At 40.7% G+C, this 16,066-nt stretch overlaps 1 protein-coding gene across 2 annotated transcripts in view; it reads left to right on the top strand.

The window, feature by feature from the left end:
* Positions 1-4,533: 4,533 nt before the first annotated feature.
* The window catches only part of TGFBR1 (transforming growth factor beta receptor 1), a 35,152-nt gene continuing 23,619 nt past the window's right edge, over positions 4,534-16,066 (top strand). For both annotated transcript variants that reach the window (XR_012672535.1, XM_075142882.1), the window contains exons 1-3: positions 4,534-4,653; positions 11,870-12,121; positions 12,522-12,764. Coding sequence is in view for 1 of the 2 variants with exons in the window: in XM_075142882.1 (XP_074998983.1) it covers positions 4,575-4,653; positions 11,870-12,121; positions 12,522-12,764 (574 nt within the window). In the remaining variant the exon portion in view is untranslated. The remainder of the gene's footprint in view (positions 4,654-11,869; positions 12,122-12,521; positions 12,765-16,066) is intronic.

Genomic DNA, 16,066 nt, shown 5'->3' with positions numbered 1-16,066 from the left:
CTGTAAAAACTGCAAATGAAGTTTTGCAACACCTTTATTTCCTCTTGCTCTAGCACTAACTGAGCATATTTTCTTGCTGAGAGAAAGATTCATTGGAATTCTTTATTACCCTGATACAGTATCTCTTACACTGAAAGACTAATAAAGCTTTTAGTGGTCATCAATAATATTTCCTACCACACTTCCATACATTTTTACTTTAAAAGCTAAAAAATTTGTTTTTATTAGTGCACGTTTTCTTAAGTAAATCAGCTTATAACGCGAGAACATTCATATCCTTGATCTTAATCAAAGACTAATCTATAAAACTATCTATAAATCTATTCGGTTTGTACAATTTTCTATCTCACCACTTGTCCCTTTTCAAAACTGGTTATATTTTAATGCTCTGTGTAGTTTCTTAGTATGTGGGGGTTTTGTATTACAGAGTTCTGTTTGAATCTTTCATGCAGTCGCAAATATTTTGCTTTCCGTCTTCCAGAAAGAAAGCGTAAGAAACATTCAAAAACTGACATAATTCTTGCAAGAAATAAAACTAGCACTAAGTAAAGATGAATTACTTCATCCTCTCTCCCTGTGGGTGCTGCATATGTGTATAAATGTTATATTCCAGTACAGATGCAAGAAACTAACCTGTGTTTAAATTGCAGATATTCCCTGTATAATAACCTGCTTTACTCAATCTAAAAAGCAAGGATTTTTAAAATAGGTTCAACCATTTTCATGATCTAAACAGATCTCATAAAGCCAGATAATTTCGATTTTCTATGTTGTCTTGCTTTGTGTTCTATCTTGCATTAAAAATATGATGAAATTTGTTGCATCTTTCTATAATTGGAATGGTGGAAATTCACTAATTTATGACATAAATGAGGCTAGGCAAAATGTTTTTCTTGCCTATTCTTCCGAATATATTTCCACTGACTACATTATTTCCATTCTCAGTAAACACTGTGAAAACAAAGATGGATTAAAGTAGGTAAGAAGTGGTTTGAAGGATTCCCTCACATGAAATGCTGAAGAACCATGTTTAATACATCCAATTAAAATGTCATAAACATACAATGGTGAGGAGTGGCTTTCTATTGAACTTGGCAAATTTATACAGTGAAATTGTTTTTTCATGTTATTTTGGCAGAAAAAGGCCAAGCAATTATTGTCATTTTGAAAAATCTGAAATCATAGAAGAGTTATTTTCTTCCTAAATAAAATGTCATTTTACTGAAAGGCGTATCTTGGAAACTGTTTGCTGACTTAGCCTCATTTGCCTAACTAGCATATTTAAGGATGAATGTAACTACGTGCAGTCATAAATAAGATTTCCTCATTTTCTTTGGATTGGCATTCAATTGTTTGCAGACACAGGGAGAAACCGATGATTTAAATCTTCTCAGGCTATCATTTGTATTTTGTATTTTTTATCTAACTGCTCCATCTTGTATAGCAAAAAAGACAGATTTTATTAATTATCAAACAGAATACGTAACATGAACTACTGTGCAACTCAACAAGTAAATCTAAGTACCTCCCACATAACCCTCCTACAGTTACAGAGTCCTACCCAGACCAGCAAACCCCCTGCTTGCACTGCACAACAGAAGCAGTTATGAAGCTCATATGAAGGAATGGGAACATCAAAATATTGGAAGAGGAGAACTGACTGCAGAAGTAATAGTGGGAGAAAGATGATGGCAAAACATAGGGATGAATCTTACAGTCACAGGGGGAGCTAATGACGGAAGGTGCAGGCACAGTCAGTGACCTTCCAACAAGAACAAGATCCAGAGCCCTTTTAATATCACGAGTCTGTATCATAATCAGAAGTTCTTAGACCCCACTTTAATCAAGACCAGAAGCTGCAGTCCTAAGAATCTGGAAACACGGAATAGAAGCATGGCAAAAACCGGGGTAATTCTGGACATACAGAATCCATTTCAGTAGCTTTGCAGTTGCTGCTTCTGCCCCAAGTTTACTTTGGCTTTTGAATCTAATGTGGTACACAAGATTACAGATAGGTACCCAGTGATCAGGACAGAGGTTGGCACAGTTGTAGGTATTTCTTCAGTAGTGGTCTTTACCTCGTGCATGTTATGAAGGAAGGGTAAGACCTGGCAAAAATATTTTATTTGTGGTGGCACTGTTCACTACTTGAAAGTGACCTAAAACCGTCTTAGTTGTGAGCTGTTACCTGCAAGTTACTGACTTATTTTATTCTTTCTATGGCTGGCAGCCAAACACTGCTCAGGATGCTAATTCAGAATGCTTCCCAACTGAATTGGGAGCCCTGAAAGAAATCCTTCACCATGCTCTGCTTCCCGTTTCCTGCCTTCCTTCAGAGATATTGTGTGACCCATGCTTAAATCCAGATCTGTGATGGGGAAATGAAGAGCGGATTTTTTTTCCCAAGCATGTAATTTTCTTAACTTATCATTTCAGTGCTCTATATGTATTTAAAAGATGCCTCAGGATTTAGCAATTTTAACAGTGCTTCAGTATTTCTTTTCGATCCTAGTATATTACTTGAGGATTAGTCCTTTAAGTATTTCTACATGTGGATAACTACGAACATGTTTGCCTGGTGTTGTCAAATTCAGTAGTTCATTATGGCATGAATCTATATCAAATCCAGACGTTTGGTCTAACATCTGTCACAAAGGACATCTGTCATTAAAATACTATTTTGCAAGAGAAAATAGAACTAGGGTCTGTTTATAGATGATGCCGATTGTTGCTCGGAGAGAAAGGGAAAGAGAACAAAGTAATAAAAAATTACCTCACTTTGAACTGTTATATTATCAAGATTCTTATCCAGGTGAACTGTACTGTAGGAGAAATAAGACTTTTTATAAAGGCTGTGTTGGCTGAACAACTGCAAGTAAAACGGAGACAGGAGATCAGTGTGACATGGAAGTGAATGTGGCACTGAGGAGCATGGAGGTTGCTGAACAGTATGAACTGGAAACCATCAACCATCCGGCAGAGACAGTACATGAAGCTTACAAGAGTGACTGCAGGTAACAAGTGGAAAAGCACCTGTGACATATGTGACTTGTCCTATGACTGGAGGGTCACCCAGCAAGCAAAACGAGCAACAAAAGTAGTATAAAAGCATATGATGAACTTGAGGGACTCTGAACTGATTCAGGATCTGGACACAACAGCCAGGTAATGGAGCCAGGACTGGGGCGCAGGGGGCGGATTCCCAGAGCAAGCCGGTAACTGCTGGGAGAGTGGTTACCTGATCCCAAGAGGGAAGAAGAGCACCTTTCCCCCTTCCCTGCCACCCATGCAAAAGCTAATAAAGCTGTGGATAAAAGTAACAATCTCAGTCATGGTAATTTTCTTCACAGAGTGGATCCTAGTTGCCACAGCTTGTAAGATTAGGTAGAACTTCAGACAGCTATTTGGGCTATGCAGGTTTGCTTCCGATTCCCAATTAACTCCTCCAGCTATGCACAGCGAATGTGCAGACTGTGAAATAAGACGGGAGCTGCACATGGGGACTAGCGCTGTTCTTATCTCGCACAGTACTAAAACTTATAGGCTCTCCCTTACAGCTCTTCGTGGTGCGAGAAGACAAATCCTTTGCTCCCGAATTGCGAGGCAGGCTGTAGGACTTGCAGCACGAACGCTGAGCTGTCTCATACGTAGGCCAGCTGGTATGTTAGTGGTGAATAAGCTGTCAGAGTGTTTGCGTGTTACATCCACGACCCATTCGACAACCCACGAGAGAGAGAAGCATCGCAGTGAGCATCGAAAGGGCTCTGCACGTTTCTCCTAGCCCGTCTCCCATCCGCACAGCCTCCAAAGAGGAGTCCTTCCTCGGCCACTGTGGCTTTTCCTCCTCTCCCGAGACCACCTGAGGGCTGCCCCACTCCTCCCGCATCTCCCTCCCGTGGCGTCCCTGCCACCGCGGCCCCGCATCTCACAGCCAGCGAGCCTAGAAGGCGAGGAGCGCCGGCCAGGACGGCCCTCCCCGCTGCTGGCGAGGGCCGCCGCAGCGCCTCAGCCACGCGCCCGGGTGCTCCCCCACCACCCGGACGCGTTGGGCGCTGGCTCGCCCCTGTTTCGGAGAGAAGCTACAGCGCCTGCCGGCAGCGCCCGAGGCTGCCTGGGCAGGGACAGCACCTCCCGCCACTCAAGTACCTCACCCAGCTGCGCTGCCGGGGCCCCCCCTCCCCGCCGCCGTCCTCGCCGGCCCCGCGACGAGGCGCCGCCAGCCAGCCGCCAATCACAGCCCAGCCCCGCCCCTCCGCCGCGCCGGGTGCGCCCTCCAGACGCCTGTTGTTGTTGGGGCTCTCGGCAGCTGCCGGGGGGCGGGGGCGGAGCGGGGCGGGGCGGAGCGGGAGAGGAGCGGGGGAGAGCGGCCAATCAGGCGGCGCCGCTGCGTCGGTTACATTAGCGGCAGGAGCGAGCTGGGGCGGTGCAGGCAGCGCGAGCGTCTCTCTGTTTCTCTCTCGGGAGGGAGGGGAGGGGGGAGGGGCGGGGGGTGGGGCGGGGGGTCGCGAGGCGGAATCCTGGCGCGCGGGCGCGCGCGCGCGCCCGCCGTGCCTCTACGGTTTCGGGACCGGACCATGGCGGTAGCGGCCACTCGGCGGCCCTGGGCCTTGCTGTGTCTGGTGGTGACCGCGCTGCTCTTCCCCGGGGCGGCCGGTGAGTGCACGCGTGTCTAGGGGAAGGAGGGAGGGGAGGGAGCGGGTGAGGTGGTGCCTGGGGCGGGGGGAGGAGAGCGGTGGGGGGCTGCGGGTCCCCGTCGGTTCCTTTCAACAACATGGCGGAGGGGCCGGCTGGGGCGGAGTCGCCCTCCCACCCCCCTCCGGTGTCCGAGCCTGGCGGAGCCCGGTGACTGCTCGTCTCTTTGTTGGCCGAGCGCAGAGGCGGCTCCGCGGGAGGGGCCATGGGGCAGACGTGGTGCGGCCGGGCGAGGAGTGGCGGCGGCCGCTCGCCCTGGGGGGATGGAGAAGGGTGGACGCGGTACCCGTGGCGGCTCCCCTTGACACCCACACCCCGTCAGTGCCCGCCTTGCCCCCTCGGAGTAGCGCCTCGGGTGGCGTCTGCCCGAGGTAACTTTCCCGCCCTCCCAACCCCGTGAGCCCGCCGGCCCCTGCCCCCGTGGGCAGTGGCCGGCCCCGGCCCTTCCTTTCCCACGCGGATACGCGCGGCCGTGGCCCGCGAAGGCAGTTTAGTTGAGGGGAGCACCCTCCTCTCTCCCTCCCTGCGAGCAGAGCAGCCCGTGAGAGCTACCCTCCCGCGGAGGGTGCTTGCCCGCGCCCGGGGTGCGCCAGCTTCGGCACCGGAGCGGGGAAAAGCCGCCGTGCCTTGCGGGCTCCCTGCGGCGCGCCGAAGGGCGCTTACAAACGGTGCCACGGGGGAGGAGAGACAAGCGGCGTCGGCTGGTGTAGATACGTGTTGAATGTTCCACGTAGTGAAGGTAAAAGACTCCCTTAACGCCCACGTCAGATGCTTTTGCTCCGTTACACGCCACATTGTGGTGTACTGGCAGCGTCTGTTCTGAAAGCTAGTGTCGAGGTGATTTAGGTAGGTGATCTTTCAGTTACAATCAAACAGCTAACCTGTATGCTCTGCGAGGACCAAACCGTGTGGAAAGTCTTTGGTGAATATTGTACAGTAAAACGGTTTTGTTCCTCCAGCCTTCTGTACCTATCTCTTGAAAGAGAGATGTGGTATCAGAGCTGTGCTGTTGCAGAGCTGATGCGTGAAACAGTTGTTCTTAATAGCATTCAGAAATGTAAGAAATAGATTTTTTTTTTTTTTTAAAAGCCTATTTTGTTCTTTGGTGAGCAGTTTGGGCCATATGTCCTAATGGGGTATACAAATGTTATAGACATCCTAACTCTAATTGGTTTAGGTTTCAGTTTCATCTGTAGTAAGTTAGATGACGATGACAGAGAAACAAAATCTGCATTATATAATTGGTCCACTTCCTAAATTCTTCTGTAGGTGGATTGTATATTGCTTTGGGTTTTAAAGAGGAAATGGAGAAGCACCACGACTTTCATCTTCAATTATAGCTTTAAGACATCCCTCTATCTGGATTTTTACCATGCTGTTCATAATTCAATCTAAGATGGTACTCATGCTGTAAAGAAAATATTACTTAAAGAAAACATAACTTGCTATACTAAAATGCAGTGTTAATTGCCCATATTCTTATTGAAGAAGATGGAGAATCTTTGATGTGGAAACAGTGAAATAAGCTTAAGTTACCCATGGTGGTTCTCGTGTTCTTGAAAAGCTGCAGCAGGCTTTAATAATTTAAAGCTTTCTTACGTAACACATCCAATTTAGATGTTGAAGGAAACTTTACCGTGATTTGAGCTTTGAACTTTTCCCTTTTAATACCTCTGATCAATCAACAGTTTTCACTTAATATCAGTCATGAAATTAAGGTCTAAAAGCTTTATGTAAAAACAAGGCAATAAACTTCCACACAAAACCTTAAGGATGCAAGTGATGGTGTCCTACCTTTTGTTTAAAAAAAGATAAATTCTTCCTATCCAAGGGAATAGGTGGGGATCCAGGGTTCTTGATCCATGACTCACAGACAAGTCCTGGTGCTGGTAAAGGGGTTAATTTGTCTGAACGTTGTAGTCTAAGTTGACAAAGAAGTGCAAGGTATGATTTGGCTACTGTTACTTAGTATTCTTACCATGGATTGCAGAAGTTAGGCATTTTCTGATTGCTCTGATGCTGCTGTTCTGCAATATACTAGTGTTATTGTGTGAATTAATCATCTTGTGATCTGGTTTATATGAAGATCAGGCATGTAATGAATCACAGCAGCTAGCTGAACAGTAGAACAGCCCTAATTTGTAAGACAGAATCTGAAATTTAGCTCTTTTTTTTACTGTGTGAACCAAAGTCTTTGGTCTCCCCAAAATTCTGGGGAGTCATCTCCTGGAAACTCTTGCATTCACACAGTTGCTCCTAATCACAAATAAAGATGGAAATCTGATTTGTATGCTGAAATGAGTTTAAAAGTACAAATTAAGGAGCTCTTTATTCTTTCTGTTTTCATAATGTTAGTAAAATTATAACCTAGGCTTTTAATTTTAACTTCCTTTTGTTTTTCTGAAGCATACTGTTCTATGAAAGATACCAGAAACAAATTTTTAATGTATTTTGCTGTAAGAGGCATGAACATATCTGTGAGTAGCTTTATGGATGAGATGCAAAAAAACCTGAAAGTGCCATTTGGCACCTGCACTATGGAGAATATAATATTGCTTTTTTGAAGCTGGGGTTTTTCACAAGGCTTTATTGTTACTTGCAAGTTGAGGATAATGCCTTAATGAAGTAGTTTGTCTGTTTTCTTGAGTGCATCACTTTAGTTGCCAAAACCTGTTGTTTTCAGTGGAAGTTTTGCTTAACAAAGATGTGTGAAATGTATGTGAAAACTTGATATCCAGTGCTGTTACTTTACAACAGTTAAACTTAATTTTACCTTTGTGAGGCGAATGAGTTAGTGAAGGTCATGAAGTATCGTGGTTAAAAAAAAAAAAAGTACCCATGTCCCAGATATTGTAAGACCTAAACATTTTTGTATCTTGAGCTAGAAGAGCTCAGAGATGAGTCAGGTGTATTGTTTGAGGGATTGCCTGAATAAGAGAATAGGAAGCTGAGAGCACCTTTCTGTATTACGCTTTTTTGCTTCTGGCAAATTTTATTGGATAGGGAAAAAAATACCAGTAAACACTACAGCCCTCTTGCTCATCTCCCCAAAATCTACTACTGTGTCTTGCACATCATAGCCTTGCTCCTTTATTCCTTGAAACTTAGATCTTATGGAACCGAGAGTCCTGACTGTTCTTCTGGTGAAGTTCCACTTTCTGATGAAATTTTTGTTTTGAAAATTGTGTTTTCCATGGGAGAAGGGTTTTATAATGTCGCAAGAGAAGGATCTGGAGTTTCTTCTTCAGCATAATGCTGCTGTTCGGGGCCTGATACTGTTTTTCTTTTTTAAATTTGTAAAACAAAGATACATGATTAAATAAATAAAGTATTGATAATATAAAATTATTAATTACTCATAATAAGATGTGGGTTTGGGGGGGTTTTAGAGCACCTAACAAGTTTTAACTGCTGTAATATCCTTTGTTAGCATCCTTTGAAAGACAGTATTTCAACATATGATTTCCAACCAAAAATTCTTTGGCTGAAGGTGGTGTTCTATGCTAAACTGTCTGGTTGAAGTAGTTCTGCAGGATGTTAGCAAATACTATATAGTGATTCATGAGGTTTTATGCAATTCCGGAAATAAAGGCTTTGTGCAGTTTTCTTACTTCAGAAAGACAACAGATACAAAAAAGACTGTTTTGATAGGTACTGAATGGTACAGACTTCTAAAAGTTAAGTGGATAGGGTGTACTTAATTCTCTGTTCATGTTTTGTATATAGTATTAATATCTGAGCTCTTGGGAACCAGCTTGTCTTAAGTCTTGTCAAGCTGTGTAGTTGCAGTGTCTCATTTATGTTGCCAGCTTGATTTACCCTCGCTGTGGGCTTTCCAGGCTGCAGCACCCAAGGAAGAGAGACTTTTTAAAGGGAATACAAAACTGTCAGACTGGAAGTCTGAGAAATTACCCAGGTAATTGTATTCAACACAAGAGGTTAATCTATTATTAAATCACATTGAGGTATGAGAAGTATGCTGTTGATAACTTCTACAACATGATATATGTCATAATGTAAGCCTCGTATCACTTAAACAGACATGACCTGTCATTAGTTGGTAGTGGAGCTTCATTCTAGTGGTTCCATCCAACCACTATTGTAATACTTCAAAAAAAAAAAAAAAGTACTGTGCCATGGAAAACATGGACTAAGACTTGAGTGAAAACTTTGTTTTTTTCTCCTCTTTGAGTTTAGTAGTTTTGAAGGAGCTTTTTGTGGTAGTAGATTTAAAGGGTGTTTTCCAAATGTATTGAAATGCATTATATCTGAAAGATATTGCTGGCTCTGGAAAATTAGCTTACATCAGAGTGGTCATTCTCTCATTGCATACTGTTATCAACCCATTCTAGAAATGTATTTATCCATTTAAGTGTACTTGGAGACCTGGCTGGTTTCTGAGTTTTTAAAATTACTATAATGCTTCTCTGAGAAGAACATGGGCTACTTGGAGACAAAGTAAAAATGTATATCTCCAAGAGGACAACAGTATGATCTATTTTTCTTTGAGATCACTTATAAGGAAGTGTTTTCACTTACAGGAATGAAGTGGTCATTGACATCTCCTCATCCCACTGATGTTAAATCTCATCTACAATGTCTTCATATAGTTATAATCTTTATTCTTTTATGCATAGATAACTGGAGAGTGAGACATGGGCAAGGATATTCCAATTCTGTTTCCTCTCCTCCTGGTATGGATTGTTGCTGAAGATGCTGAATTAGTTTTCTTGTTAGGAAAACGTGGAAATTCTACTGTAACCCACTTGAGTTGGAAGGCATGAAGAATTGTAAGTGGCAAGAGTAGGAAGAGGACGGAAGCACTTTTAATGTTTTTTTTTCCACTAGAGAGCAGCAAAAATCTATATTCCTAGAGACTTTGGCTGTTCAGCTGATGAGACGTTGTTTTCTGCTTTTAAGGGAGGGGGAGAGTAGCTTCAGAAGGAAGTAGTGATCTATTTGTGCCGAGGAAACCATTCAGTTGCGTTTGACAGTGTACTGTGTCTTGGCAGGAGACTAGAAGATAGCATCAAATCTCCACAAGGGATGGCATCAAACTGGAACAAAAGTATAAATTGTATCAAATTGCACTCATTGGGAATTCTGTAGCAAAAGAGAGGTGGGAACAAAATGAATGAGGAAGATAAGACACCATATGCTTTATTTAGTCATAGTGGTACCAGTGTGTCTCTACAAGTTCACAAAATCAGGAAGATGAATAAGTAACAAGGTCAACCCAAACTTTATTTTTCACTTCAAGTAACTTGGCCGCTATACTGTGACTCAATGTAAATATGTCTTACTGAATATCTGTCTCTTACTGTAGGCATTCAGATGCATGTGCAGTTATGATGAGCCAAGAATATTATTTAAATAGGGGAAAAAAAGTCATGGATGAAGCAAGTGAGATAAAGGCCTGCTTGTTAAGAAAGTTGAAAGAAATATCAATGTGTGACTATTTTAGGAAACTCTTAATGGTTTTAATGGGTTAAAAAATAATTTGTTCAAGTGTAAATTACCAAAGGCACACCAACAGGAAAATAACTGTTAAATGTTCTCATAGTTAAACTCTGAATAATAAGACTTTCCTTCCTTCTCTGATGGGGGAGGGGAATTGCATCTTCAAAAAGTGGTACTGTTAAGAAGCTTTACCTTCCCGTGTGCCGGTTCTCATTTCATATACCTCCTAATTATCTTTTCAATAATCTTCATATTAAACAAACAATTTTGCAATCCCATTCATGTTTTTTCTCCCTTTTTCTGACTGGTCTATGGGCTGGTGACTCTCTCTGAAACATGGGTTATCTTTCTATAGTGGGTCCTAAAAACTTGTCATATCTTTTCTGTAATAGTAGAGGATGATTGGCAATAATTTGTTTTGATTCAAAATCTTGGGGGAAGGAGGTGTTTTCAGAGAAAGGGATATAACTCGAAATCAAAACTTTGAGATGGAATATGTATATGAGATCAGATCGCCATTTATTTAAATCCATTATATCCAAGGATAGAGAGGGGTGTAAAATCTGAGGCAATTCAGGTGGTAGTCTTAAACTCTTGAATTTAAGTGAAACACCAAATTTCAGATTTTGGGGCATCTTTTGCTTTGCCATCTATTAATCCTCACAGCTTTGGTGTGAGATTTTGTATGTATCCTTGAAAGAGGCTTGTTTATGGCTCACTGCATTTTTGTGTTTTGGGCATGAATGTTTAAAACACAGACATTTAGACAAATTTAAAATCTTAATCTTACTGCACGCATGTACACAAGTTCTATGCTAGCTTTTGCTAGCATTCCACAGATGAACACGTGGAGTCAGAGTGTATTGATATTTTTGTTGTTGCTACAGCACTGTTTTCTGTCTGGCTTTGGTCCTGTAAATGCAGGAAGGAATGGAGAAAGAAATTTGAAGTAGTAGTCTTCCTTCTCCAAGAACTTCTGCAATTTAAATAATGAAACCTGATCATCTTGGACATGATTAGTCTGTCATTCCTGCTTCCCTCCCCATGCCCTCTCCTTTACTAGTGCAATTGATAGCTTTAGTAAACCAGGAACTTGAGTAATGTAAGGCAATGTTTTTCTGTGGCTTCATAAATAACAAGTCTAAACCATATTCTGCTTGTGTGAAAGGGTATGTTCTCAGGTTGTTCAGGGTTTGTTTTTTAATGAGGATTAAGCCTTTATACGCCCTTGGCAAAATTGAAGCCATCAAGTAATGTATAAAGTATTAATCTTGGGTGCCAGCAGCATCCTATTTGTCACTTACTAAAGCTATAACCCTGGTTATTTGTATTGGGTTTGAAAATAGCAGAATTGCATGCTATAGAGGATACAGTGTTATTTAAAAGTCTAGATCTTTAGTATAAAGAACTGTAATGGAACTTCTTTACCTGGAGGAACATCTAGGATTGCAGCCTTTTTCTTTTAATACATAATTGTATAGGAAGAGATGACTTTAGCTTTAAATTTTACTTTCTTTCATTTGCTCATCTCCTAATTTTTTTTGTCCCACTAAAAAGCCTTGTAGTGTTGTTCTTTAGTGTTACAGTTCTGTGTTTATGTAACCAAAAAGATTATAGGCCTCCTAGTGTTCTGAACTTTTATTTCTTTAGTCATTCAAGTTGTTTCTCAACTCAGAACATGTACCAATACTAACATTAATGTTTTTTCTCAATGCAGCATTAGAGTGTTACTGCCATCTATGTACAAAAGACAACTTTACATGTGTGACAGATGGGCTATGTTTTACCTCAGTAACACGAACTGCAGACAAAGTCATACACAATAGTATGTGTATAGCAGAAATGGATCTGATTCCCCGAGACAGGCCGTTTGTTTGTGCCCCCTCCTCCAGAGATGGAGTCATTACTTTGCCTCATTGTTGTGACAGAGACCACTGCAATAAAATAGAACTTCCAATTCCAACACCAGGTAAGAGTTTTTGGCATATTTGATTTTTTTCTTTTATTAAGCAGAAAATTCTGTAGGAGTGGAAGTTTCAGTTTAGAAGTTGTAGGTGAATTTGAAGGCCTAAAGTACACTTTAGATTCTGCAAATAAAATTTCAAGAGATTTGGAATAAGAAATTTAATCTTCTGGATAGGGATGTTAGGGCCGGTTCTGAAGACTTATATGCAAGTTAAATGGAAACTGTGAGTAAGCGTGTAGTTGCTTTTGTCCTTTGTAATACTTATTTTGATTCTTGAAAAAGTTACTGTGCAAAAGTTTTAACAAATACATTGAGATAACTTGAAGATCACTGCCAAATACAATAAATACAGTTGCATAAAAAGTAAGAAATAGTTACCATTTTCTTTTATTTTTTCTGTCAGGTCCTACTCCAGGAAAACCAGCTGCTAATCTAGGACCTGTGGAACTGGCTGCTGTCATTGCTGGACCTGTCTGTTTTGTCTGCATTTCACTAATGTTGATTCTATATCTTTGCCATAATCGTACTGTAATTCATCATCGTGTGCCAAGTGAAGAAGATCCCTCGCTGGATCGTCCCTTTATATCGGAAGGAACTACTTTAAAGGATTTAATTTATGATATGACAACTTCAGGCTCTGGGTCAGGTAATATCGCACTTCTAGTAGTAATTACTCTGTGTTTAAGAGCCTTGTAAGGCATCAGATTTTTTTTAGTATTGTTCAAATCTACTTAAACTTATTTAGAAAAGCTACTTTCATGTAGATTCATTCAATATCAGTGAAGATTCAATATATGGAAATCAGTGAAATAAAAGAAACATACAGAGTTGCTGCTACGGTTCCTCATCATTCTCAGAGTATAGTCTGGTATGCAAGGAATATCACAGTCAGCTATTGTAAATGTTTTGTTTCCTCTATTAGTAAGGCTCAGTCATTTACCTTTTTGTTCTGCACAGCATATCTGAATTACCATCTTCTGTGGTTTTGAGATAATTTGTGAAGTTTTTTTCTTTAGCTTTAAGCTGAAAATTCATTTATATCTGTAGCTATTGGTTTATGAAGAATATTCTGAATTCTAAGTATGAGTTAATATTTTAGCTAGTTCTCTCATTACAGAAGATATTTTTTCAGTTGCAAATAGCCATTTCTATGTGTATAGAATGGATGCAGTACGCAGACCACATCTGAAGAACTTCTATCTGTTGATTTCATGAAGTTTTGTTTTAATTCTGATTTTAACAGGTGTTGGTCTGGGAAGATGAGGCAGTAGTCTGTTCACTGCATATAGTCTCTGCTGTCGTAATCCTGACATAGTTGCTTATATGATTGTGGTGGTCTGTGTCACAGAAATATGGTTTAATAGGTGTTGATAGGGGATGATGTGTCAGATAAATCATTGTATAAATTAATTAATCTTCGTTCCATGTTAAGGAGCGAGACATCAGATTGTGTACTGTAACCTCTTACCAGGTTTCTACTATATAAAAAGTTTAAATAATTTAATACTGAAAACTGTTCCTACTACTTGCAAATGTATGTGCTGAAACATCCATGCCCTTTCTGCGAAGAAATACTGGTGTTTGATTCTCACCTGCTGAATTCTTTAATTTCCCAGAATTGGAAAAAATTATAACAACAAAACCCAAGCGTCTAGGTTCCCAAGGGTAAAACTGTTTTTGCTCTATCAAGTAAAATCAGCAAAACGTCCTGAACATGTTTAAAATATAGGTCAAAATAGTCATCTTTAGTCGTATCTTCACTGAAGAAGGTGAGGTTGCACTGAGCGTGCAGGCAGTTATGTTTTAATTGAGAAAGTTTTTGTGTGTCCAAATAAGATTTGATCACGATAGGATAAGTTGCTGTCTGGTTAGAACTGGAGCTTTAGTAGTTTGTATTCATCTTAATTTTCTCATTTATTAACAGTGATAACTAAATAATTAAAGTGATTAATAGAACTTCCAATATATTGGGCTGGAACTTGATAAATGCAAATGCTGGACTTACTCCTCCAGTTATGTTCTTTCTAGGAGGGGTATACAGGAGTAAGAGACTAAAGAAGAGAATAAGGAGTCAGAGATTTACATTTCTTGGAATGCAGAAAGCTATGATATATAATTATTACACTATTAGGAGCATAAAACTCTTTATTTAATGCCTGCAGGTACAGACTTTTCCTAAAGAAGGCTGAAAAGAAATTCTAATTTTTTTTTTTAAAGTTAAACCTTAAAAGAGCAGGTGTATGTTCTGTATGTGTAAGTAGTCATCTGCAATGTACTAGCTGCTATCACTTCAATAAACACAGGAAAGAAAGCCTTTAAAGTTTTCCCTTGAAACTGTGTTTAGTCATACTTGTTTTAAAGTACTGTCTGGTTGATAGTTCCCTTCTAACTTCTGTAGATAATCACAGCGGTTCTGCCACTTTCTACAAGGCTGCTTTCCCACACTTCTTTATATCAGAAGTCAGGTCTATGATAATGTTAATTCAGACTTAGTTGTCAGTTGGTCTTTCCATTTGTTATCAGGAATTTTCCTTCATTTTTGTTCTGGCCTTCTTCCCTGTGGTGCTTCTGAGCCTCTCCTCATGTTTGAAAACTCTGGAAGTACTCCTTCAAAATAAGCTCTTGAAAAGTGGGGAATTCCAGTTACAAGAAACTTAGGATTCTTCCTCCAGAGCAAATGGTTAGAAACTACTGACTCTTCCCTTCCCTATTTGCAAATTACACTTTAAGTAAAAGCAGCATGCTGGGGAACTACTTAGTTTTCAGAGCTTCAGGCCACTCAAGCTGGTCTAGACTCCTAGAGCACCTGACCAACTATAGGATTTGAGCACTGGCTACTGATGGCTGTGTCAGAGGAAGAAAACCAACAAAACCGACTTACCCTTAAGGAAAGTTCTTCACTAATTTGTTTTTACTCTTGAAAGACAGTCATGTTCCCTGTAAAACAAGAGTGATCTTTTAACTTCAGCTGCAGTGAGTTCTGTGGTGTTCAGCTGTTTGTAAAATTTATTTAGTGTTCTATACTTCCCTTTTATTATGACAGTGGGATAGGAGGTGCTTCAGGTACTTACTTTCTGTACTGTTGGCAGTGTATATGTTTGCAATGACTTGAATCATTTTGTCTCAAAATTAGTCAATCAATGACTATATAAATTCACAGTGCCCTAGCACTTGAACTGATGATTTTCTTGTGTCCTGAAATATGCGTGCAGCAATTGAATCTCATTGAAATGTGTATTTTAGTCCAGACTTTGGTACAGCACATTTAAAATTGAGAAGATGTACATTTATGGAATAAAGTGGGGATGGGGAACAGGGTCACAGAAGGGAGAAAAGTCGGAGCTGCTAGTTATAGTGCTTAACCCTGTCAGAAACTGAACTGTGTGAAAAGGAGTGCTGTTGGGGTGAGAGGTTGCAAGAAACACAATAGAAATGTAGAGAACAGACAAAATAATCCAGACCTAAGAGGCACAGCTAAGGAAGTGTTTAGTCTGGTGACCTAAAGTACATGTTCTGCTCTTAAATTCGTGCTGAGGGACCAAAAGAGCTCATAGTCAAATAAAAACGATTCTACCAATTTTGTATTATGGTATTCTCTGAAGAGAAGCATATAAAACAGAGAAGTAATCAAGACTCTAAAAATGGGCCTCCTACTCAGATCAAAAGGGAAGTAGGATTCATTTTCTGCAATGATGAGTAGTAAGCTGTTAATTATTCAGTCTTGACTTCTGTTAATATTGCCCTGTTGTTCCATGACAAACAAGACCTGAAACAACTAGAGGCTTGATGAAAGGAATTGATGAAACATCTAAAATAGATCCTTCTGCTGAAGCCGCAGCTTCTGAGAGAAGGATTGAGCTGAGAATGATTTTTCAGATCATGATGTAAATCTCTAAATAACAACTACATATTGTGTGGACAGGTTGGGATGCCCAGCTGTTACTCTCC

Source organism: Calonectris borealis, chromosome 2, assembly GCF_964195595.1.
Source record: "Calonectris borealis chromosome 2, bCalBor7.hap1.2, whole genome shotgun sequence".
Taxonomy (NCBI): Eukaryota; Metazoa; Chordata; class Aves; order Procellariiformes; family Procellariidae; genus Calonectris; species Calonectris borealis.
Note: the sequence above shows the minus strand (reverse complement) of the source record. Positions and strands in the feature narration are given on the sequence as shown.